At 42.9% G+C, this 25,900-nt stretch overlaps 1 protein-coding gene across 27 annotated transcripts; it reads left to right on the forward strand.

Moving 5' to 3' along the window:
- The first annotated feature begins 1,718 nt into the window (after positions 1-1,718).
- On the forward strand, positions 1,719-25,526 carry LOC138419164 (zinc finger protein 160-like). Of its 27 annotated transcripts, none has more exons than XM_069551503.1 (7): positions 1,750-1,933; positions 3,288-3,413; positions 7,731-7,831; positions 14,416-14,552; positions 15,666-15,754; positions 16,658-16,784; positions 21,115-25,526. In XM_069551503.1, exons 5-7 carry the CDS (start codon positions 15,740-15,742, stop codon positions 22,788-22,790), a joined length of 1,818 nt encoding a protein of 605 aa, XP_069407604.1. In that variant the 5' UTR covers positions 1,750-1,933; positions 3,288-3,413; positions 7,731-7,831; positions 14,416-14,552; positions 15,666-15,739; the 3' UTR covers positions 22,791-25,526. The 27 variants fall into 27 exon arrangements, with proteins under 27 accessions (XP_069407613.1, XP_069407627.1, XP_069407623.1 ...); XM_069551523.1 differs by having other exon boundaries at positions 1,750-1,797; positions 16,661-16,784; XM_069551517.1 differs by having other exon boundaries at positions 1,751-1,797; positions 14,416-15,348; positions 16,661-16,784.
- The last annotated feature ends 374 nt before the right edge of the window (positions 25,527-25,900 follow it).

Consider the following 25,900-nt stretch of genomic DNA (forward strand, 5'->3'; position numbering starts at 1 on the left):
TGAGCAGGTCAGAAGCCTGCTCTCCTGCTACTGAACCCTGAACAAGACTTCCTTCATTTTAATTTCCTTAACAGCATGGTAGGCACTAAGTTAACTTGAGGTTTTCTGAAGCTGTGTGAGGAGCATGTAGAGAATAACAGCATAATTATAAATCATTTTTGTACTATATACTCAAAGAGGTGGACTATAATTCCCAACTCTCTTCAGTGTTGCCTGCATTAATTACTTGCTTTTAAACAGTATGGTCTGGACTATAAATAAAATAGATGAACAAGCTCCTCCTATATAGCACAGGGAGCTATATTCAATACCTTGTGTTAAAACATAATGGAAAGTACAAAAGAAAGTACATGTATGTATAACTGAATAGCAAAGATTAACATTGTAAATCAACTATACTTCAATTTAAAAAACTAAATGCAGCTCTGCATTTTTTTCTCTGCTACCTTTGTGGAGAGAATTTCTCGGTCCAGAGGTTGGTTTTCATTTGTATTTTTTTTCTTTTTTCATGCTTTTAATTATTGAAATATAGTTGATTTACAGTGTTCTTTTAGGTTCAGGGGTATAGCACAGTGATTCAGTTTTACATATATATATTCACACCCTTGGGCTTCCCTTGTGGCTCAGCTGGTAAAGAATCCGTCTGCAACGTGGGAGACCTGGGTTCCATCCCTGGGTCAGGAAGATCCCCTGGAGAAAGGAACGGATACCCACTCCAGTGTTTTGGCCTGGAGAATTCCATGGACTGCATAGTTCATGGGGTGCAACAGCTGGACACAACTGAGCGACTTTCACTATTAACACCCTGATCTTGTCAACAACCCTACTGTTTTGAAACTCTAAAGAAGACAGCAAGACTATTACTGCTGATCCTTATCACATATCCTCCCCTGACTATATAAACTCTCCCTGCTCCCTGCTCATCAAGCAGTTCTTGAGGTGCTAGACTACTGTATCCCCACTTTGTCTAGAAAAGTTATAAAGCTACTGTTTCTTCTCCTCCATAACTGTTGTCTCCACATTTCAGTTTGGCCTTAGGGCACTGAGAGCCAAGATTTTGGCATCAATATAACCTCTGGGTTCTTGTTCAGTTTAAGAGCAACCCAGACCTCTGACTTGACTTAATGATTTAGAGCAACATTCCTTCAACACGTACCGATGTCTCTAGGATGTGACAAGACCATACACAACACAGCCACATATGGACACGCAGGACCCTTCCCCATCATTCAAAGGTATATATGCCAAGGTTCTTGGGCCTTTGTTATTGTCTTTATTATTATTAGTTTAATATTCCTAACGTTCCATTTTCAACTATAGCATGTGTATTTATCATGTTTTACTTTTGCCTGTTGTTACAGTTTATGGTGACAGAGTTGAAGCTTACTTCAGACCCTCTAATTGTGGAAAATAGCAAAGGTTAAAGATTTCAAGTTCCAGGAAATGGCTTACTGTCAAGACCCACCCTTCCCCATTATCACTGATTTAAGACTCCCGCTTGGTCCCTTGTTTACATGGGGAAAAGCCAGATTGTCCAAAATTCCATTCTTTGGCCTATCAATGATTACCCGCCGCTGGCCCCGCCCACCGCGCCCCGAGGCCCCGCCTCCCAACCCAAGGTCCTCATGCAAGCCCCGCCCTCCGCGCTTGGGGTCCCCACGCAGGCCCGATTCTCTCCACGACCCGCCCCCTTACGGCCTCGCCCCGTCTAGGCCCCGCCCTCTAGGCCGCTCAGCGTTTTCAGCTTCTCACACACCCGGAAGCTGAAAGCTGAGAGCAAAGGTCTCGCTGCGCAGCGTGAGTTTCTGTCTTTTTAGTCAAATCTGAGCCTCGCAGTTTCCTTTCTTCTGTATCCGGGGTCTCAGGGTCGCTACAGATCATGAATTTCCGCGCCCGCCCCACCACCCCGAAGCAAATTCAGGCGTCTCCCCAGGTACTTACCTTTCGGTTTAAAGTCGCTCTGGAGCCGGTTCCTGTCTTCGGTCCGCTTAGACGCTGCCTTTCGCACCCCTTTCCAGCTTACAACCTTTCACTGACCTCACTGACCCCTCTCCCCTCCTGCACCGCATAAAATTCTCTCCCATGAGGTGGATTTACTCGCACTACCGCCTCTAGCCTCGCCCTCTCGGCCCCTGAGGTCAGCTCCGGCCACCCCACTCTCGGAGAGGCCGCGTCCTCTCCCCGTCTTGAGACCCCCCACCCTCCCAGCCCCGCTGTCCTCGAGTCTCCTCAGGCCGGTCCTTCTGCCCCGCAGGCGTTCCCTTCATAGTGACCTCTCCTCTAAACCCGTGTTGGCAGAGGTGACCTGGGTCAGCCATGTGACACCCATGGTCTTCGGTTCCAAATTCCACCCTCTGGAAAACAGGCTCTTGCGGAAGAGGGTGCTTCTTATTCAGTCGCCATCCCTGTAAATAGTGGGCGAGGAGGGTTCAGGAGAAGCAGAGACAGCTACTCCGAGAGAAAAAGAAAGTTAAGAAAAGCATGAGGGAGAAGCGATGGCAATGAAGAGGATCGGTGAGGCACTTGGAAGAGACACCTTCATGAAAGAGAATAAGCCTTGAAGGTAGCGGGTGGGGAAAGGAGAGAAGTTTAGAGAAAAGCAGGATCTCCGGAGAAATGAAGGTGAGCAGAATAGGAGAGGGGCCCTTGCTCAGCGGTAGCAGCGGGGAAAGAGTGGTGAAGCGCATCATTCTGATGGGGCAGGCGAGAGGGTGAGACTTGGAGCCTTGGTGGTGCTGGAACAGAAGGAGACCTGAACGAAAATCTACCCCCAAGGATGCGAGGCGGGGCGGGGTGGGGGGGGTGGTTGTGGAGGGGGTCGAGGGGAATGTCACAGGGATAAGAGGGAGGGAGAGGAGAGGAAGCTCAGATGGGAGAAGAAAGAGGCAGAAATATTAATACTTGGAGATTTAGGACAGTCAGGTTGGAGAAAAAAAGCAACAGAGAAGTACTGAGTGGCAGAGTGGGCAGGGCTGGTGTGAGAGGAGAAATAGAAGGGCAGTAACAGCCCAGAGCAGAGGGGGAACAAAAAGACAGAGAGAGAGAGAGGAAAAAAAGAAATAAGGAGATAAACAGAATGACAGAGGGGAACGCGTATTAGTGAAGAAAGAGGAGTGACCTGGACCCATGTGAGTCAGTTGGATATGAATTTGGATATAAATGGGTATAAACTATTGTTGTGGTATCATGACTTTGTAGTCTAATAAATTTAAAAGTTGGAATAGATGATGAGAATTGCAAAATTCTACTCTCTAATGCTTGTGTTGTTTTATATTTATTTTTATCAGAAGATAACTTTCATTTGCAATCGTTCAACCAGAGACATGGAATAGGGTGTGTGTGTGTGTTTGGAGCAAGAGAAAATTGTCACTTCATGGTGCCTATTTAAAGGAAAATTACAACTCCTTTTTCTGGTAATTTTTTTCATTGTTCTTTTTGTAGCTTGAACTAAATCTTATCATTCAATTTCTACTTTCCTATAAATAATTTCTGAATTGCTTTGCTGAAATTGCTGGGCATCCTGTAATCAACTCATGTGATTTTCTAAATTTATATTCATAATATTTTCTGACTTTGACACCAGAATTGTGTAGGATATATATATATGTAATATATATAATTGTGTAGGCTATATATGTATGTGTGTATATAATGGTGTAGGCTATATACATAGGCTATCAGTTCAGTTCAGTCACTCAGTCAATCCGACTCTTTGCGACTCCATGGACTGCAGCACGCCAGGCTTCCCTGTCTGTCACCAGCTCCTGGAGCTTGCTCAGACTAATGTCCATCAAATCGGTGATTCCATCCAACCATCTCATCCTCTGTTGTCCCCTTCTCCTCCTGCCTTCAATCTTTCCCAGCATCAGAATCTTTTTAATGAGTCAGTTCTTCGCATCAGGTGGCCAAAGTATTGGAGTTTCAGCTTCAGCATCAGTCCTTCCAGTGAATATTCAGGACTGATTTCCTTTAAAATTGACTGGTTGGATTTCCTTGCAGTCCAAGACACTCTAAAGAGTTTTCTCCAACATCACAGTTCAAAAGCATTAATTCTTCTGTGCTCAGCTTTCTTTATAATCCAACTGTCACATCCATACATGACTACTGGAAAAACCATAGCTTTGACTAGATGGACCTTTGTTGGCAAAGTAATATCTCTGCATTTTAATATGCTGTCTAGGTTGGTCATAGCTTTTCTTCCAGGGAGCAAGCATCTTTTAATTTCATGGTTGCAGTCACCATCTACAGTGATTTTGGAGCCCCCCCAAAATAAAAAGTCTGTTACTGTTTCCATTGTTTCCCCATCTATTTGCCATGAAGTGATGGGACTGGATGCCATGATGTTCGTTTTTTAATGTTGAACTTTAAGCCAACTTTTTCACTCTCCTCTTTCACTTTCATCAAGAGGCTCTTGAGTTCTTCTTCGCTTTCTGCCATAAGGGTGGTGTCATCTGTGTATCTGAGGTTATTGATATTTCTCCTGGCAATCTTGATTCCGGTTTGTGCTTCATATAGGCTAGCATTTCTCATGCTGTACTCTGCATATAAGTTAAATAAGTAGGGTGACAATATACAGCCTTGACGTACTCCTTTTGCAATTTGGAACCAGTCTGTTGTTCCATGTCCAGTTCTAACTTGTTTCTTGACCTGCATACAGGTTTCTCAGGAGGCAGGTGAGGTGATCTGGTGTTCCCATCTCTTTAAGAATTTTCCACAGTTTGTTGTTATCTACACTGTCAGAGGCTTTGGCATAATCAATAAAGCAGAAGTAGATATTTTTCTGGTATTCTCTTGCTTTGTCAATGACCCAAAGGATGTTGGTAGTTTGACCTCTGGTTCCTCTGCCTTTTCTAAAACCAGCTTGAAAATCTGAAAGTTCACAGTTCACATACTGTTGAAGCCTGGCTTGGAGAATTTTGAGCATTACTTTGCCAGCATGTGAGATGAGTGCAATTGTATGGTTTTGAACTTTCTTTGGCATTGCCTTTCTTTGGGATTGGAATGAAAACTGACCTTTTCCAGTCCTGTGGCCACTGCTGAGTTTCCCAAATTTGCTGGCATATTGAGTGCAGCACTTTCACAACATCATCTTTTAGGATTTGAAATAGTTCAACTGGAATTCCATCACCTCCACTAGCTTTGTTCATAGTGATGCTTTTGAAGTCCACTTGACTTCATATTCTAGGATGTCTGGCTCTAGGTGGTGATCACACCATCATGATTATCTGGGTCATGAAGATCTTTTTGTATAGTTTTTCTGTATTCTTGCCACCTCTTCTTAATATCTTCTGCTTCTGTTAGGTTCATACCATTTCTGTCCTTTATTGTGCCCATCTTTGCATGAAATGTTCCCTTGATATCTCTAATTTTCTTGAAGAGATCTCTAGTCTTTCCCATTCTATTGTTTCCTCTGTTTCTTTGCATTGATCACTGAGGAAAGCTTTCTATGTATCCTTGCTATTCTTTGGAACTCTGCATTCAGATGAGTATATCTTTCTTTTTCTCCTTTTCATTTAGCTTCTCTTCTTTTCACAGCTATTTGTAAGGCCTCCTCAGACAACCATTTTGCCTTTGTGCATTTCTTTTTCTTGGGAGTGGTCTTGAACACTGCCTCCTGTACAATGTCAGGAACCTCCATCCATAGTTCTTCAGGCACTCTATCAGTCCCTTGAATCTATTTGTCACTTCCACTGTATAATCATAAGGGATTTAATTTAGATCATACCTGAATGGTCTAGTGGTTTTCCCCACTTTCTTCAATTTGAGTCTGAATTTGGCAATAAGGAGTTCATGATCTGAGCCACAGTCAGCTCCTGGTCTTGTTTTTGCTGACTGTGTAGAGCTTCTCCATCTTTGGCTGCAGAGAATATAATCAATCTGATTTCGGTGTTGACCATCTGGTGATGTCCATATGTAGAGTCTTCTCTTGTGTTGCTGGAAGAGAGTGTTTGCCATGACCCGTGTGTTGTCTTGGCAAAACTCTGTTAGCCTTTGCTCTGCATCCTTCTGTACTCCAAGGCCAAATTTGCCTGTTACTCCAGGTATCTCTTGACTTCCTACTTTTGCATTTCAGTCCCCTATGATGAAAAGAATATAGTTTTTGGGTGTTAGTTCTAAAAGGTCTTGTAGATCTTCATAGAACCGTTCAACTTTAGTTTCTTCAGCATTACTGATTGGGGCATAGACTTAAGTTACTGTGATATTGAATGGTTTGCCTTGCAAACGAACCAAGGTCATTCTGTCATTTTTTTATACTGTACCCAAGTACTGCATTTTGGATTCTTTTGTTGACCATGAGGGCTACTTCATTTCTTCTAAGGGAATCTTGCCCACAGTAGTAGATATAATGGTCATCTGAATTAAATTTGCCTGTTCCAGTCCATTTGAGTTCACTGATTCCTAAAATGTCTTGCCGTATCCTGTTTGACCACTTCCAATTTACCTTGATTCATGGACCTAACATTCAAGGTTCCTATGCAAAACTGCTTAAAGATGGCAGAGTAAAAGGACGTGTACTCATCTTCTCTTTTGAGAACTCCAAAATTACAGCTCACTGCTGAACAGCCATCGACAGGAGAATGTTAGATCCCACCAAAAAGAAATACTGCACATCCAAGGGCAAAGGAGAAGCCCCAGCAAGACAGTAGGAGGGGCGAAATCACATTTAAAATCAAACACCATACCTGCCAGAGACGCTTGGAGAGCTCAAACCAAACCTTGTGCACACCAGGACCCAGCGACCCCACAGAGTGTAGTGTATACATATATATACACACCTGTATATATACGTATATACACACACACACACACACACACACACACACATATATATAAGGTCTTATATATAAGGTCCTGTATATATATGTGTATATATATATATACAAATTTGTGTAGGATATATACATGTGTGTAGGATGTGTGTGTGTGTGTGTGTGTGTGTATTTGGTTGTGCCTGGTCTTCGTTGCGGTATGTAAACTCTTAGTTGCAGCACATGAGATCTAATTCCCCCACCAGGGTTTGAATCCAGGCTCCCTGAATTGGGAACTCCAAGTCTTAGCCACTGGACCACCATGGATGTCCCTTTGTAGGGTTTTGGGTTTTTTTTTAATTACAAATTGTTTTCCTTTTAAATTTGTTTCTGGTTTAGAGAAAGCCTGTGACTTTCTTCTTTTATATATTGGAAATATTCTTCGGTAACTAGTAAAGAATTTTAGACTGTCTCCCAATGGATACTGGGTAAAGATGTCCATGGTCTTTTATTTTAAGTGTTGGAAGCTGATTTTACCTAGTTAGTCTGATACTCCGTTTTCTTTGGTTTCACATAATCTACTACAACATGAGCCATGAGCTCCTGAGCAGATGTCTCCAGTCGCATCCTGGGAGCTGACCCTTTTCTCACAGTTCCCTCTGACCTGGTCACATTCGCCTTTTCTCTGCTCCCAAACATCAACACCTTTTCTGTCTCAGATCTCACCTCCTGCTTAACCCTTTGTCTCTAAAGCATCGCTGCTCTGGCCCTTTCTCCTCCTCAGGTCTTGGCCAGAGTTGTCTCCCCACCTTCTCCTGCTCATCTTCTGAAGTTCCCTTCACCTGCCATTCTCTGTCCCATGACCCAGGTTTTATTGCTCCCACATTGGTCTCCTCTATCAGAAATGTTTTTCATCGATTATTTTGGGTCTTTCCTGTTTCCCCTCCATTGGAGGGTGCCTGGTCTCTGTCTTCTTTCCAGGACACCTGTGACACTTTCCTTTGGGAAGATTTAGATGCTGAGGACTGTAATTGGATGGAATACTCCTCAGGGAAGAACGAGGAGCTTGGGCAGGTGATGAGGTTAGTTCCCATATTTTTTCTGGAAATTTCAACTTGAACTAAACCTGCTATGACTACTTATTTACTCAAAATAAGAGCAAAATTATATGCTCTGAGGCTTAGCCCTACAGAACCAGTGTCCCCCATGCAGTGTGCTAAGGTGTCCCGTGTTCATTCCACTGTGTCTCTGCACCACTATAGCGCCCAGGTCTTCCAAATTGTGTGCTTCTGGGGTGAGCTGCCATCTTAAACAGGAGCCTTGCCTTACAGCAGTTCATTTGCTCAGAGTCAGGGATACTGACTATACTTTGCTAAGGATGCAGAGAAGCTTAGGAGTATGGGGATGGGCATGAAGGAGGGCCCTGCCTTGGAGCTGGGGTACCTTGCAGTTTTCTCTGAGTGGGGAGGACAGGAGACAGTGAGAGCGGGGCTGTCTTTCTCTCTCTCTCTCAGTGACAGCCTCACCAAACACAATCCAGCCAATCCTCAAACACCTTTAAAACTAGAATCCATCATGTCCCCAATTGCTGGTGAGGGCCTCCTTTTCCAGGGAGGGCCCGCTTCTTGATCTCCATACTGAATGCCCAGTGTCCCACTGTTTGCAGCACTGTCCACTCCTATTGCAATGCCTCTGCATATGGGTTTGTTTTAGCCTGATTTGTTCGTACGCACCTGAGGTATGTGTGTGTACTCAGTCATTCAGTCATGTCCGATTCTTTTGCAGCCCCACGGGCTGTAGCCCACCAGGCTCCTCTGTCCATGGAATTTTCCAGGCAAGAATACTGGAGTGGGTTGCCTTTTTGTTCTCCAAGGGATCTTCCCCACCCAGGGATCGAACCCACATCTCTTGCATCTCTGGCATTGGCAGGCAGATTTGTTACCACTAGTGCCACCTGGGAAGCCTGGAGGAAATGTCAAGACCTGCACAAAAGTGGAGGAAAGACTTTAGGGGTTTGCAGGAGGGATATGGCAGCAAGTGTGGGCCTCTAGAGGAGCCCAGTGAGCTGTATGAGCGCCTGTCCCATGCATGGCTTGGGGTTCAAGGGTTGTGTGGAACTTTTGGAAAGGGGCATCTTAGTTCTGGCTGGAGCATCTAGACATGGATTCACAGGGAGCTATGGGGCTGTATGGATCGGGCTTGGTGCCATAGTGTCTTTTCTCAGGTTCCCTGGGACGCAGAAGCTGAGACTGAGTTGTTGGTTTTGTTTTTTGAGGTTGAGATTTTCAGGCATGGGTTTCATAAAAGCCATGATCACACCTGAAAAGGAATGAGGAAGTAGAATTAGGAAAAGGAATGTTATCCTGTATTGTTAACCAAAGCCTGAGAGGAGCCCACAGGAAGCTCTTGGAGCAGGAGGATGGCTGCCTTGGGACAGGGGGTGGATTCAAGAGGTGCCCCACAGCACTCACTCCACACTGTGGATTTTGTGGGGTCTTTTGGTGCTGGTTTAGTCCCTAACTCATATCTGACTCTTGTGACCCCATAGACTGTAGCCCACCAGGCTCCTCTGTCCATGGGATTTCCCAGACAAAAATACTGGTGTGGGTTGCTATATCCTTCGTCAGGGGATCTTCCCGACCCAGGGATCGAACCTACGTCCCTTGCATTGGCAGGTGACTTCTTTACCACTGAGCCACCAGCGAAGTGTGGGGTCTTTGTGGGGGGCAGAAATCATTGTGCAACCCATTGTGTAGTTACAGAGAACATCTCCGAGGCCATTTTGTGGGTTATCTTTGGTATTTTGGGATATTTGGGCAAAGTTGCAGCAAAGTTTCAGGTGCATTTTGAAAGACACAAAGGAGAATTTGGAATGTTTCCTGGGAAGACGCTGAGGTCTCATTGGCATCACGGGCCAAAGCTCTGTTTTGTTAGTAGATTTTGGAGGTGACAGTGCTCAGACTGGGGTCACTGTGAATGAAAACGTGGTGTCACGTCTAGTGGTCTTCATGAGTAATCATTCCATCGTGAATGCATGAGTCATGGGGCCTTGGAGTGTTTGATGGGGTTGTGTAGCAGGTAAGGGGATGGCTCTGCTGTTTCTGGGGAGTGTGTCAGACCCCAGGGAAGACTATAGGTTTGTTTGAGTCCAGAAGGGAAATGATAGGTGTTAAGACTCACATGGCAGAGAGTTATCATCGAGGGCCTGCTGGGGATAGGACCAACGGGAGAAGGGCTGTGAGAACTCATGACTCGGGGAAAGATTGTTCAGCTGATCAGGGGCAGTCACAGCGGAGAGACGTCAGCCTTGGGAAGACCCGGCTGCTTTTGTCTTACTGCCAGACCAGTGGTGGTCACTCTGCTGCCTCCGCCTGCCCGTCCCGGAACTCACACACACACAGTACAGTCATAAGGAAGCTGTGGTGCGGAGGGGCAAGGTGTTTTAAACTAAATGTGGGACAAGCGTATTTCTTTGAGAAGGAGGGCTGCTGTGTTCTGGGGAGGAAACAGGAAGGTGGACAGTGTTTGGGAACTTAGAGCCCTGGCGATAGCAGGAAAGCTCAGGAAAGAGGTGAAGGAAAAGCTCTGTTCCTACTCACCAGTGCTCGGCAGCTAGCCCAATAGAAGGGGGTGAGGTATCAGGGCCCCATTTAGAGAAAGGATCTTGTCTTTCTACTCAACACCCACTCACCCTCTGTGCACATGTCTTCATTGTCTTCTCTAGAATGGCACTCATGGTGATGTCCCCAGTAGATGACCTGAGAAAGTAAAGTGTTTTCTCTCTTTGTGCCCTGGCGGCCTCAGCTTCTCCTCCACTGTTCTATCAGACACCCACTTCCCTGCTGTTCTTGAAAGGTTGTTGAATTATGACGCCGGGATTCTTGGCCCCCGGAGGAGAAGAATTCAATCCGGGGCCAGAGACGAGGCTTGATCGCTCAGAGCTTTTGTATAACAAAGTTTTAAGATAGAGAAAGCTTCTGACATAGGCATCAGAAGGGGGCAGAAAGAGTACCCCCCTGTTAGTCTTTAGCTGGATGTTATATAGTCACCAGCAGTCTGTTAATGAAAGAAAGGAATGTCTCAAAACTTGGAATGGCACCAGGCCCCTCACCCATAACATGTATTTTGGCATAATCTTGGCTCCAAATGGTTCATCTTGGGCCATAAAAGGATTAACTTGAATCTTGAAGAAGGGCAGAGCACCATACAAATAGTGTCGTTTACGTAGATTAGAGGAAAGATATCAGAGTATTACATACTGGTTTATCAGGTGGGTTCTGAGCCCAAAAGGCGGAACCGACTTAAAAGAGTTTGGGGTAAATGCATAGTACATTAGCATAGCTTAAGATAAACATTTCCATAAGAAAAAGGCAATGGTTAACTTCAAGTGAAACCAGGTGTCATTATGGCAACACAGAATTTTAAGAGAAACCTCCTTTTAAATTTGTATAGAGAAGGAAAAAAATATATCGCTAAATTGTTTCTTCCTGCCACTTAAGGGAGATAAAAATGTCTGACATTTGCAGGCTATTTCCTCCACTTGGAGACTCCTGGCCTTCCTGCCTGTTACCCTCTCATTCTTCTCACTGTTGGTTTGCACAATCCCAATGAAGCCAGTCAAGTCAGCATTTCAGGCTGTGATTTTTCTTCAGCTAACATCAATGTAGCTCAGTCGGTAAAAGAGTCTGCCTGCAATACTGGAGACCTGGTTTCAATTCCTGGGTCAGGAAGATCTCCTGGAGAAGGAAATGGCAACCCACTCCGATATTCTGACCTGGAGAATCCCATGGACAGAGGAGCCTGGTAGGCTACAGTCTATGGGGTCGTAAGAGTCAGACACGACTAAGCACACAGACAATATCAATGCAGAGTGAGAAACCTTAGATTCCAGGAACCTTTTTCCCGATTAAGTGTCAAGGCAGCCAAGAGCCTCCTCCTTTTTCTGTGGATTGTTTTATATTATGTTTGACTGCACAGCTTGTGGGCTCCTTAGTTCCCCTACCAGGGACTGAACCCGGTCCCACAGCAGTGAAAGCTGATGAGTCCTAACCACTGGACTGCCAGGGAAGTCCCAGTTTTCGACTCTCTATTGCCAGACTGGGTCTGCTCAGCCTCAAGCAGCTACTGCTGGGATGAGCTCACTGCCATCCTAGTTGGACTTGCACATGACCTTTGCACCTCTAAATGGAGGACCCTTGGCTCCACCGTCCTCAGCTGTTCCTGTTTGGCCTGTCTTCACTCCTCCAGGGCAAAGGTCCCCTGCCCACGTCAGTCCCCCAATGTGAAGACGATGGCAGAGTGGAAACTAGTGTAACTTTGTGTCCATCTCATTCACTTATTCACTACATAAAGAGTACCATATTTTTAATTTCTGTGTGTGTGTGCTTAGTTGCTTAGTCATGTCCAACTCTTTGCAACCATGTGGACGGTAGCCCTCCAGGCTCCTCTGTCTGTGGAATTCTTCAGGCAAGAATACTGGAGTGGGGTGCCATGCTCTCCTCCAGGGGATCTTCCCAACTGAGGGATCAAACCCTGGTCTCCTGCATTGCACATGGATTCTTTATCACCTGAGCCACAACGGAGGCTGGTTTTTTAATATTTATTGGGGTATGGTTGATTTTCATTGTTGCATTAGTTTCAGGTGTTTAGCAAAGTAAATTGTCAAACACATACATCCACTCTTTTAGATTCTTTTCCCATGTAGGTCATAGCAGAGGACTGAGTTTAATTCCCTGTGCTACACAGTTAAGGCTTAATTAGTTATCTATTTTATATATAGTAGTCTGTATGTGTCAGTCCCAATCTCCTGGTTTATCCCTCCCCCTCTTACCCTTTGATAATTATAAGCTTATTTTTTACATCTGTAACTATTTCAGTTGTGTAGATAAGTTAATTTGTAGCCTTTTTTTTTTTTAGATTCCGTATATGATTGATATCATACAATATTTGTCTTTCTCTGTCTGACTTACTTCACTCAGTGTGAGAATCTCTAGGTCCATCTATGTTGCTGCAAATAGCATTTTTTTTAAATGACTGAGTAATATTCCATAAGTGATGGAAACAGGGACTTCCCTGGCTCTGCAGAGTGTTTTAGTGTTTAAGAGTCTATAAGACTTTGTACTTCCTGGGACTTCCCTGTGGTTAGGACTCAGTGCTTCCACTTCAGGGGCACAGGTTTGATCCCTCATCAGGAAACTAACATCTTGCATGCTGCCTGGTGCAGCGCCTCACCCCCACTCCCCCAAAATGGAGACAAACCCACCTTATCACTTACAGTCATGCAAGTCAAATGCCCCAAAGCGAAGCCCTGGTGTGTGGACGTGGATTCTCCCCAACACCCACTGCTCTCCCGACACCCCCATCATACCAGCTCTACCTTGTCCCTGTGTGATTCATCACAGCTGGAGAAAAACACGCCCCTGAACTGACTGGTCTTGCTTCAGATTCCTCTGTTCCCTCACATTCCCTGTGTGTTTGCTCCATACCTTTCCTATGGAGCTCCTCAAAAGTCTACCTCCGCCTCTCCCATCTTTTTTTCTCAAAGACCCTGTTTCTTCTCCATTGAGCTCCTGGAGCAAAGGGAAGAGATCTCCTCTAACTGCCTCAACTGTCGACCTCAGGGCCTGTGCTCTGTCCTTAATAATTGACTGCGAATAGTCTGAAACTTGCCTCTGGCTGTTGCTGGCCCTAAAATTGTGCCCCGGTTGCCAGCTCCACTGTCTGGGTCAGGGCTGTGTGGCATCATGTATTTTTACTTCTCGAAAGTTACTTTGATCAACATGGTGGCATTGTCTCTCTGAAACACAAAGATGGGCACTCACATACACCCCACACCTTTTTATACACTCAGTTCTTTCCTCTTTAAAATACAGTGTTCTCAATTAGCTACATTTTCCTCTACTATTAAATGCCACGATATACTGTTGCAGAAGAATGGGGGTACGAGAGAATGATCATGTCCCAGGGGAAATCTTGTGATAGGTCTCCAAGTAAGGGTTCCTGGCTTCCTGCAGGAAAGAATTTAAGAGGGAGACATAGTAGAGTGAGCCATGCTGTGCCGGGCTGCCTAAGATGCCCGGGTCTTGGTGAAGAGTGCTCATGAAACGTGGTCCACTACAGAAGGGAATGGCAGACTCCAGTATTTTCGCCTCGAGAACCCCAAGAATGATAAAGCAGGTTTATTGAGAGAAATACACATTCCATAGGCAGAATATGGTTGTCTCTGAAGGGGAGAATGACCCTGGGCTGTGGGCATACTTAGTTTTTGTGAGCTGAGTAATTCATGCATTAACGTGTAGGAGGATTTTTCCAGCTATTTGGAGGAAAATGCAGAAGTTGATTTTGGTAGTTATTTCACAATATATGTGTATATACATATTTCGAATGTCACATTGTATGTCTTAAATATGCAAGATATTTATTTGTCAATTATACCTCAGTAAAACTTTAAAAGAAAAAGGTACAAAGTATGCTGTGCTTGCCTCCACTGAGTGGTGCACATCCAGGCTACACATTACATCCATGAGGCATTTTACAAATACATTTGTGCCCTGACCAGAGATTCCCCTTCGAAAAGTCCTAGTGGGGCTCAGCCTCAATGGTATTTAAGGGGCCTTGGTACGTCACGGCTGTATATTGTCATCCTGCTTATTTAACTTATATGCAGAGTACATCATGAGAAATGCTGGACTAGAAGAAACAAGCTGGAATCAAGATTGTCGGGAGAAATATCAATAAGCTCAGATATGCAGATGACACCATCCTTCTGGCAGAAAGTGAAGAGGAACTAAAAAGCCCCTTGATGTAAGTGAAAGGGGAGAGTGAAAAAGTTGGCTTAAAGCTCAACATTCAGAAAATGAAGATCATGGCATCCGGTCCCATCACTTCACGGGAAATAGATGGGAAAACAGTGGAAACAGTGTCAGACTTTATTTTGGGGGGCTCCAGAATCACTGCAGATGGTGATTGCGGCCATGAAATTAAAAGACGCTTACTCCTTGGAAGAAAAGTTATGACCAACCTAGATAGCATATTCAAAAGCAGAGACATTACTTTGCCAACTAAGGTCCGTCTAGTTAAGGCTATGGTTTTTCCAGTAGTCATGTATGGATGTGAGAGTTGGACTATGAAGAAGGCTGAGCACCGAAGAATTGATGCTTTTGAACTGTGGTGTTGGAGAATACTCTTGAGAGGCCCTTGGACTGCAAGATCCAACCAGTCCATTCTGAAGGAGATCAACCCTGGGATTTCTTTGGAAGGAATGATGCTAAAGCTGAAACTCCAGTACTTTGGCCACCTGATGCGAAGAGTTGACTCATTGGAAAAGACTCTGATGCTGGGAGGGATTGGGGGCAGGAGGAGAAGGGGGCGTCAGAGGATGAGATGGCTGGATGGCATCACTGACTCGATGGACGTGAGTCTGAGTGAACTCTGGGAGTTGGTGATGAACAGGGAGGCCTGGCGTGCTGCGATTCATGGAGTCGCAAAGAGTCGGACACGACTGAGCGACCGAACTGAACTGAACTGAACTGGTGCATCTGGCATTGAGCATCAGGACTCTTAAGTCCTTCCATCCTGAGGGATGAGATCTGGGCTGAGGGTAAGGCTGCTTTGCCCTGAGTGGGGCTGGACCAGGGCCTGCTGTGTGACCTGAAGGGGATCATGGTGTGAGCGGAGGTGCCCCCTGCTGCTGTGTGCATGAGGCCTCACCAGGAGGGGAGTGTGATCCGAGGGAAAGTGTGGGAAAGTCCTGTGTTGGACTCTGTGCGGGAGTTGACTGTCCTGCGTCCCTCCTGAGACAGTGGCCACAGGGGACTGTCTGTTCCTCATGGTGAGGGCTTCCCTGTGTGTGTGGTTGGGGCTCAGGAAGGGGGTGTGTTGACTCTAAACATTAAACAGCATGTTTTCAATTTTAAGGATAGACCTCTGAAGACTCATGTTGCCTGAGGAAGCCCAGAAGAGGAGGAAGGTGAAAGAAGGAAGAGTCTGGAATGGCTCTTTCTCAGGTGAACTTATATTCTTGGTTGATTATTCTGTTTCTCCTTTCTTTTCTTTTTTAATTAATTTTTTTTTTTTTTTTTTTGGCATAGAGCTACTTTGCAATGTTGTGTTAGTCTCTGCTATTCTCCTTCCTTCTTTGCAGTTGCTAATCTCTGACTCAAGAAGTAGCCTGCTTGATTCCTGTTCATTCACACTCACCCAGGACCTTCTCTCAGTCACTGATACGTACCCTTAGATTCCATCTGTGACTCAGTTTTCTACTCTGTAAAATGGAAACGGATCTTTCTCTGATGAGTTACTACACTGACAACAAGTTAATTCATGAAAAGCATCTAAAGTAATGCTTCCATGGTAGCTCAGATGGTAAAGAATCTGCCTGCAATACTGCAGACCCGTGTTTGATCCTTGGGTTGGGAAGATCCTCTGGAGAAGGAAATGGCAACCCACTCCAGTATTCTTATCTGGAGAATCCCATGGACAGAGGAGCCTGGCGGGCTACAGTCCATGGGATCACAAAAGAGTCAGAAACGACTGCTACTACTCCCACTACTACTACTAGAGTAATTCATAACATACAGGAAGTGTTCAAATACTTTTAGTCATTGCTGTTAATCATCATCACAGTTTTTAGATTCTGAGCTTTCTTTAACACCTTTGTATAGATGACCCAGTGTTGAATTTCTGTTTGTGTATTTCACGTGTCATACAGAAAAATGAGAAATCCACATTGATTTGGAGGCCGTTGTAATCTCCTATGGGAAAGCAATTAGAGATGCATAATTTGCTCTAAATACCTTTACATGAATCTGTCAGAATATACAGTTCAACTGAATCAATCTTCTTCTCATTTTGTATGAAGATAAGAACTCTCCTTATGACCCCATTAATGATATGTGTTTTCATTTCAGCAGCAGCTGACCATTGAGGATGTGGCCATCGAATTCACTCCTGAGGAGTGGGAATGCCTGGCCCCTGCACAGAGGACTTTGTACTGGGACGTGATGCTGGAGACCTACAGGAACCTGCTCTCTGTGGGTAAGGATCACTTCCCTCTCAAGTTGGGATCTGTCCTTGGGTATCTTTACATTTTCCTTCGCTTGCCTTTTGGGAGCCCCTACCTTGCTTGGCTGAGCTCGAAGCCCTATTGAATCAGAGGCCAAAGCCTCATAATGTGGCATGAGGACTTTGAAATTGCCCTTTCCTCATTTGATCTGCCCATGTTATGATACCTCGAGGGTGGGTCCAGAGCTTAAAAGTGCATAAAGCCTGTAGCAAACTTAAAACCTACACTTCCCTGTTTTGAAAATTTTATTTATTATTTTTTGGCTGTGCTGGGTCTTTCTTAGTTGCTGTGATCAGGGGCTACTCACCAGTTGCGGTGCTCGGGCTTCTCATTGTGGTGACTTCTCTTGCTGTGGTAGGCGGGCTCTAGGGTGCAGGGGCCCCACAGTTGTGGTGCACGGGCTTGGTTGTTCTGCGGCATGTGGGATCTTCCCGAATGAAGAATTGAACCTGTGACCCCTGCACTGGCAGGCAGATTCTTAACCACTGAGCCGCCAGGGAAGTCCCACTTACCTTTTTACTACAAGCAAGATGTCTGCATATTACACTCTTCCCTGTGCATTCACTTGATCTTAGCCAAAAGGCTAAGAAGTGATTCCCCTGTGCATTCAGAAGGAGGCAAGCTGTGCATTGAAGTGTTTTCCACAACCACTTCATATTGTCCTCACTCTTCAGCTGAACAAAGAGCTGGGGTTCTGGAAACACATAGCATGTGATGTTTCTTTCTTGCAATTAGCAATAATTTCTATTTCTGACCTGAATATTCTTATGTCCATTTTGGAGTAAAGAAAAGAGAGCACTGGACCCTGGAGAGGGAAGTGAAAATAGCAAAAAATAAAAATTAAAAAAGAAAGAAAGGAAAAAAACCACTAGAGGGGTGGAAAGTACCAGGTGTAGACACAGGTCAGATCTCAGATGAACAGAGAAGAAACTGCACCATTAATAGTTTCAGGGAATCTTTCCCCGAGTGGTAGAGTTCTGTGGGAAAAGAACTTATTTTTTGGTAAACTCTCAGAGGAAATTGTTGTTCTCCCCATTGTTTCACTCTGTTCTTTAGTATGTAAAATGTATCTTGTCCTCCAGTGGTGCCACAGCTCCTACAGAGACAAAGGCAAGGTCTTTGTATGATCTACAACAGCCTGTCATTTGACTCCTTTCAGCTTTGTCACTTGACTTTGAAGAACGTGGGATGGGCCCTTTCAGAAGGGTCTCTTGCCCCTGCGTCTCCACTTCTGTGTGTGCTTTCATTGGCTGCTCAGTTCTTGGTCCCTGCAAGTAAGAGCTGAACTGCTCTTTAGCACCACGCTGTCCTAGTTCCATCCCTACTCGTTGTTCTAGGAAGATGTAGTCAAGGAGGTAGGAAACCACTGGTGCTCTCTGATTCCATCTCTTACCCCAGAACCTGCATGGAGCTGTCTCAAGCCCCATCTGCCTGTTCAGATCCTTCAGCCCTTCCTTCTGGGATTGTTACTTAGGAGAACTGTAAAGACAGTAGACAGATCTTCTCTTTGATCCTAGATCCTACATGGGGAGCATATGTCAGCCTTTGAGATTCTTAACTCAATGTCTGTGAGGAGAGCACACATCTCAAGATCCTGCAGAATCCCCCCTCCTGTCTTGTATTTTCATCACTCTTCCACTGCTCTACCTGGTCTGGGAATGTAGACTTTTCCTAGTTGCCTATTGTCTTAAGTTGCCTCTGATGATTGCCTTTGAAATACACATTCCTAGGATCTGAGATTTTATCCTATATATTTTTTGCTGTGATAATAACACTTTTAAAGGATAGACAACTTCTAGGGACTCTCCCTATGGAGTAGGGTTATTTGGTGACAGAAAATTACCCCCCCACCCCGAGATTTTTTTTTTAATTGAAGTATAATTGATATACAATGTTGTATTGTCTTCTGATGTAAAGCAAGGTAACTCAGTAATACATACGTATACATTCTTTTTTTTATTGTTTTTATCACAGGTTATTGAATATAATTCCCTGTGCTGTACAGTAGGACCTTGTTGTTTATCTGTCCTATGTATAATAGCTTGCATCTGCTATTTGCAAACTCCCAACCTGTCCCTGTGCATGCACACTTGGCCACCAGAAGTCTCTTCTATATGTCTGTGAGTCTGTTTCTGTTCATAGATAAGTTCATTTGTGCTGCATTTCAGATTGGACATACAAGTGGTATCATATGATGTTTGTCTTTCTCCTTCTGACTTATTTTGCTTAGTATGATAATCTCTAGGTCCATCCATGGTGCTGCAAATGGTACTATTTCATTCTTTTTTTATGGATGAGTAATATTCCAGTGTGTGTGTGTATTTATGTGTAGACACACAACATCTTTATCCATTCATCTGTTGATGGTCATTTAGATTGTTTGCATGTTTGGCTATTATAAATAGCGCTGCTGTGAACATAGGGGTACATGCATATTGAAAAGAGTCTTTTTTACTTATTTTTCATTTAAAAATTTTTTTATTTTTGCCACACCTCAGAACTTGTGGGAACTCAGTCCCCTGACCAGGGATCAAACCCAGGCCATAGCAGTGACAGTGCCAAATCCTAAACACTAGACCACCAGGGACTCCAAGCATCAAGCTCCTGCTTCTTTCACTTTCTTTGTAATTTGGGGTTGTGTACATAGCCTTCTAAGTCTTGTGCCCTCATTTGAAAAATAATGGTAGTTTACCTCAGACTTTTAAAACAAATAAGTACTGATAGATAGCTTAGATATAATAATATTGCACATTTTATAGAAAAACTCTGTTACTGTTGTTTAATGATATATATCTACTTTGTCATGTTTTGTTATGCCATATCCCTTTGTGTGCATTATATTTTATATGCTTTTATTTTGCAGTTTGTCCTCAACAATGCAGTCTGTGACCTTAGTTAATATATATTTTAAGCACACACTTCATACTACGTATCTGGGGACAATAAGCTGGAGAATTAAAGGGCACTGCATAGACAAGAAATTGCTCTGCTTGGTTATTATATAATGGCAATCATGAAATCATGTGACTTTCGACTTCTTTCTTCAGTTTCTGTTCCTTTGTTGTTCATTCACAAAGTCATGTCCAACTCTTTGCGACCCCATGCCAGCTTCCTCTGTCTTTCATATCTTCCGGAGTTTGCTCAAATTCATGTCCACTGAGTCAGTGATGATATCTAACCATCTCATCTTCTGCCACCCCCTTCTCCTTTTGCCTTCCATTTTTCCCATGTGAATGTGAAGTTGCTCAGTCGTGTCCGACTCTTTGCGACCCCATGGACTGCAGCCTACCTGGCTCCTCCATCCATGGGATTCTCCAGGCAAGAATACTGGAGTGGGTTGCCTTTTCCTTTTCCAGTCTTTCCCATAATGTTATATATTTTCCCCACCTAATATTTTAGAAGTCAGTTATGTCAATACCTTTTACAGTTTTCATATTGTGTGCCCTTTCCAGGGTAAAATTCTCTTCTTTATTCTTAAGGAAGAGTGTTTAGAATTCCATAGAATATAATGTACAACATGGTTACTTATTACTGGTTATTTTACTGCAATAGTAAAGGGTTACTTTACTAGAATAGAAAGGGTTACTAGAATAGTGTGTTTATTAATTTTTATTGTGATTTACAGTTGATGGTCTTTCAGAACATATTATGCAATATAATTGACATTTACTTGTTAATGTTATAAAATGCCTGTTTTTCATGGATATTGATGCTTTTATAACATATAATTCAGGAAAATATTTCATTTTTTAAATATCCTTAGTAAATTCTTTATTTTCTCAGTGCTGTATTTGTTTTGCAATTCTAAACTGCCGTTTATTTAGGTTATTTGTTAGATAAGCTTGTTTTGGATTATTTACCATTATATTACTTATTTTAAGTATTAATTTATATACAGTAATGATGTAGATACTGTATGTAGATTATGTATAATAAGTATGTGGAAAATATGTCTGATATGTTTCTCTTCAGTTACAGTCAGTATTTATATGCTTTGGGTTCATGGTCATGAGATTAGCCATTTTTTAAGAGCTAACTTAAGTTTACACAAACTGAGTGGTTTTGTCATACACTGTTTGAAATGAGGCTACCCTAAAATCAGTTTGAATTTTATGTGAACATACTGTCTTTATTAAAGAATCCTATTTCTTTAATGTTTCTCAAAATTTGAAGATCATGGTTGGGAAGTTTCATAACTACATTCAGTGTAAATGTTATTTTTGGTATAATATGTTTTCAACATAAAATATTTACTTATGAGTTATAATTAATAACATACCTATGATTTTTTGTATTTTGTAGATATCTCTCCCATACATATTATCAAGAACTTACAACCAAAGGAGAACACTAACTCAACAGATACATTCCAAACAGTGATTTCAGGAAGACATGAAAGCCCTGGAGTCAAAGATTTCTACTTAAGGGAAATCCGAGGCAATATGCTTGAGTTTGAGTGTCAGTGGAGAGATGATGAAAGAAATTACAAAGGAGTGCTTGTAACCCATAATGAAAAGCTCACCGATAGAAAAAATCAATGTGGTAGAAGCAATGCAGGAAACAATGCAATTGAAAATAAACTTGCATTAAGCTTTCAGGATGAATTGCAGATATTTCAAATGGAAAGGAAAATTTTTGAATGTAATCAAGTTGAGAAGGTTATCAACAATAGTTCCTCAATTTCAGCTCTCCAAAGAATTCCTCTGAGTGTTCAAACCAACATTTCTAACATGTATGGGAATGATTTTATCCATTCTTCAATACTGACAAAAGACCGTAAAGCACATAGGGAAAAACCTTACAGGTGTAATGACTGTGACAAAACCTTTACTCATGTCTCACATCTCACTAAACATCGGGTAGTCCATACAAGAGACAGGCCATACAAATGTGATACATGTGGCAAGGACTTCAGTCAGAGTTCGAACCTTGCAACTCATCGGAGAATTCATACTGGAGAGAAACCTTACAAATGTAATGAGTGTGGCAAGGTTTTTAATAGAAAATCAAACCTTGAAACTCATCAAAGAATTCATACTGGAGAGAAACCATACAAATGTAATGTGTGTGGCAAAGCCTTTAGGGTGTGTTCAAGCCTCAGGAGCCATCAAGTAATCCATACTGGAGAGAAGCGTTACCATTGTAGTAAATGTAACAAGGCTTTTTCCCGTAATTCCAAGCTTCTAAAACATCAAAGAATTCATACTCGAGGGCAGCCCTACAAATGTGATGCATGCGACAAAGCCTTTATTTTGCGTTCAAGCCTAATCAACCATCAGGTAGTCCATACTAGAGGGAAGTCTTACCCATGTAATGAATGTGGCAAGACGTTCATCAAAAGTTCACACCTTAGGCTTCATGAGAGAATTCATACTGGAGAGAAGCCATACAAGTGTACTGAATGTGGCAAGGGCTTCAGGCAATGGTCTGATATCAAAATTCACCAAAGAATCCATGCTGGAGAGAAACCTTTCAAATGTAGCGAGTGCGGCAAATCCTTTACTCGGAGTTCACACCTCACTAGACATCAAATCATCCATACTGGAGAGAAACCATATAAATGTGAGGTCTGTGACAAGGTCTTCAGTCGGAATTCACATCTTGCAGGTCATTGGAGAACTCATACAGGGGAAAAACCTTACAAATGTAATGAGTGTGGCAAAGCCTTTAGTGATCGTTCAAGCCTAACTTACCATCAGGTAATTCATACTGGAGAGAAGTCTTACAAATGTAATGAATGTGGCAAAGCTTTTATTAAGCCTTCATATCTTAGGCATCATGAGAGGATTCATACTGGAGAGAGGCCATACAAGTGTAATGAATGTAGCAAGGCTTATATCAAGCTTTCGCATCTTAGGTATCATGAGAGGATTCATACTGTAAAGAAACCATACAAGTGTACTGAATGTGACAAGGCCTTTCAGCAATGGTCTGACATCACTATTCACCAAAGAATTCATGCTGGAGATAGATCTTAGAAACGTAAGTGTAGTGTGGCAAATCCTTTAGCCTTTGAAGCCTCAGTAAACACCAGGTGACCCATACTGGAAAGAAACTTTACAAACAATGAATGTGGCAAGGCTTTTAGCAGGTGTTCACACCTTCGGCTTCATGAGAGGATTCATACTGTAGAGAAACCATACCAATGTACTGAGTATGGTACAGCCTTTAGACAATAGTCCTACCTCAGGATTCACCAAAGAATTCATTCCGGAGAGAAACCTTACCAGTTCCACGAGTGTGGGAAAACTTTTGTTCAGGGTTTACACCTCCCTAATCATCAGATAATCCATAATCCGTACAGGCTTGCAGATGTACTGCGTTTTGCAAGGCTTTTAGCTATTGCCTTAAACTCTGGGTTCACCGAGTAGTCCATACAAAACAAATGTAATGAATGTGGCAACGTTTCAAATTATTGCTCACTTTTCACTAAATAAAGGGATCTGTATTCTGGAGTTAAAGCACACAAGTGTAGTGTGTGGTAAGGATTTTACCCATATAGCAAACATTGGGGGAAGATATAGAGTTGACACCTTCAAAATACGATAAACATGGTAAAGACTTTCCCTTGAATTCAAATATTGTGCAACAACAGAGTATATTGGAGAGAAATCACTAAACTTTACACGATACATCCTTGAGAGAAGCCACAAAAAAATAATGTGCATGCTAGTTATGGTTCAAGATGATGGGGTAGAAAGACAAGTGTTCATCTTATGCAAGAGCACCAAAATCACAACTAGCTGTTGAACAATCATCAACAAGAGGACATTGGTCCAAAGACCAAGAAGCCACAAGATGGTAGGAGGGGTGCAAACACTATAAAATCAAATCCCATACTGGCTGGGTGGGCAACATACAAACTGGAGAACAATAATGCCAAAGAAGTTCTCCCACTGTAGGGAAAGTTCTGAGCCCCACCTCAGGCTTCACAGCCTGGGGATCTAACAAAGGAACTGGGAATACCCAGGGAATCTGACTTTGAAGGCCAGCGGGATTTGATTATAGAACTTCCACAGTTCAAAACAGATTCCACTCTTGTAGGGCACAAATAAAATCTTGGCATGCACCAAGACCCAAGGGAAAGGAGCAGTGACCCCACAGGAGACTGAACCAGACCTACCTGCTGGTGTTGGAGGGTCTTCTCTGGAGGCATGGGTCAGAAATGGCTCTCCATGGGGGCAGGGGCACTGATAGCAGCAGCCTGGGAAGGTCCTCCTTGGTGTTAGTCCTCTTGGAGGTCGCCATTAACCTGACCATAAACCCCAGAGCTGGGTCACCTCAGGCCAAACAACCAACAGGGAGGGAGCACAGCCCCACCCACCCATCAGCAGATAGTTGGATTTAAGTTTTACTTGGTGATCCCCTGCCCACCAGAGTAGGACCCAGTTTTTCCCACCCAGTCTCTCCCATCAAGAATCTTACATAAGCCTTTTAGCCTCATCTACCAGAGGGCATATAGAAGAAATAAGAAGAACCACAATTCCACAGCAGCTAGAACAAAAGCCACATTACTCTAAGTTAATTAGGATGAAAAAGAAGAGTTATATCACAGATGAAGGGACAAGATAAAACCCCAAAAAACAACTAAATGAAGTGGAGATAGGCAACCTTCCAGATTATTCATGATTCAAAATCATGAAGATGATCCAGAATCTCAGAATAGAATGGAGAAGATGCAAAAAAAATGTTTGCCAAAGACCTAGAAGAACTAAAGAATAAACCAACAGAGATGAACAATACAGTAGAAAGAATCAATAGCAGAGTAACTGAGGCAGAAGAACGGATAAATGACCTGGAAGACAGAATGGTGGAAATCATTTCTGCAGAACAGAATATAGGGGGGAAAGGAATGAAAAAAAAAAAAAAAAAGCCTAAGAGACCTCTGGGACAACACTAAATGCATTAACATTTGCATGATATGGGTTCCCAGAAGAAGAGAGATAGAGAAAGGACCAGAGAAAATATTTGAAGAGATAATAGCTGAAAACTTCCCTAACATGGGAAAGGATATAGTCAACTAAGTCCAGGAAGTGCAGAGTCCCAGGCAAGATAAATCTAAGGAGGAACACACTGAGACACACAGTAATCAAACTGACAAAAATTAAAACAAAGATAAAATATGAAAAGCAACAAGGGAAAAATGGCAACATAAATGGGAACTCCCATAAGGTTAAAAACTTGATTTCTCAACAGAAACTATACAAGCCAGAAGGGAATGGCACTATATATTTAAAGTGATGGAAAGGAAGAACCTACAAACCAAGAATACTCTAACCAGCAAGACTCAATGAGATATGATGGAGAAAGCAAAAACTTTCCAGGCAAGCAAAGGTTAAGAGAATTCAGCATCACCAGACCACTTTTACAACAGATGTTAAAGGAACTTCTCTAGGAAGGAAACACAGGAGAAAGAAAAGACCTACACAAAATAAACCCCAAACAATTAAGAAAATGGTAATACATATCAATAATTACCTTAAATGTAAATGGATTAAATGTACCAACCAAAAGACAGACTGGCTGGAGCAATAAAGACGTGCATGTATGCACTTTGGCTTACCACATCACTCTCCTTAATCCCCCAAATTGTAGGTAATTATTTTATATTGTTAGGTTAATCATGTTCCTTTTATGGCTTGCGGTTATAATTATCTATGAATCTTGGATGGCTATTGATTGTGAAAACTGATAAACATCTTTTACTATTGTGATTATGTAACTGTTATTCACTTAATACCATTCTATCATGATTGGTCAACAGAAAATAATAGAATTCTATATCACCAAAATTGCGATTTAATGGAAAAACCTGTAATCACTTTTTAAAATCCAGATGCATACCAGAATTATCTTGGAATTTTTTGAAAAATACAAATGTCCAGGTATAGCTTTTTTTCTCCAAAGCTCCAGATGTATTTCTAATGAACAGCCATGTTTAAAAACAACCGGACTCTATGGGAAAAAAAGGGTGCAACACCAGTTCAGTTCAGTTCAGTCGCTCAGTCGTGTCTGACTCTTTGCGACCCCATGAATCGCAGCACGCCAGGCCTCCCTGTTCATCACCATCTCCTGGAGTTCACTCAGA

Source organism: Ovis canadensis, chromosome 14 (assembly GCF_042477335.2).
Source record: "Ovis canadensis isolate MfBH-ARS-UI-01 breed Bighorn chromosome 14, ARS-UI_OviCan_v2, whole genome shotgun sequence".
NCBI classification, from domain to species: domain Eukaryota; kingdom Metazoa; phylum Chordata; class Mammalia; order Artiodactyla; family Bovidae; genus Ovis; species Ovis canadensis.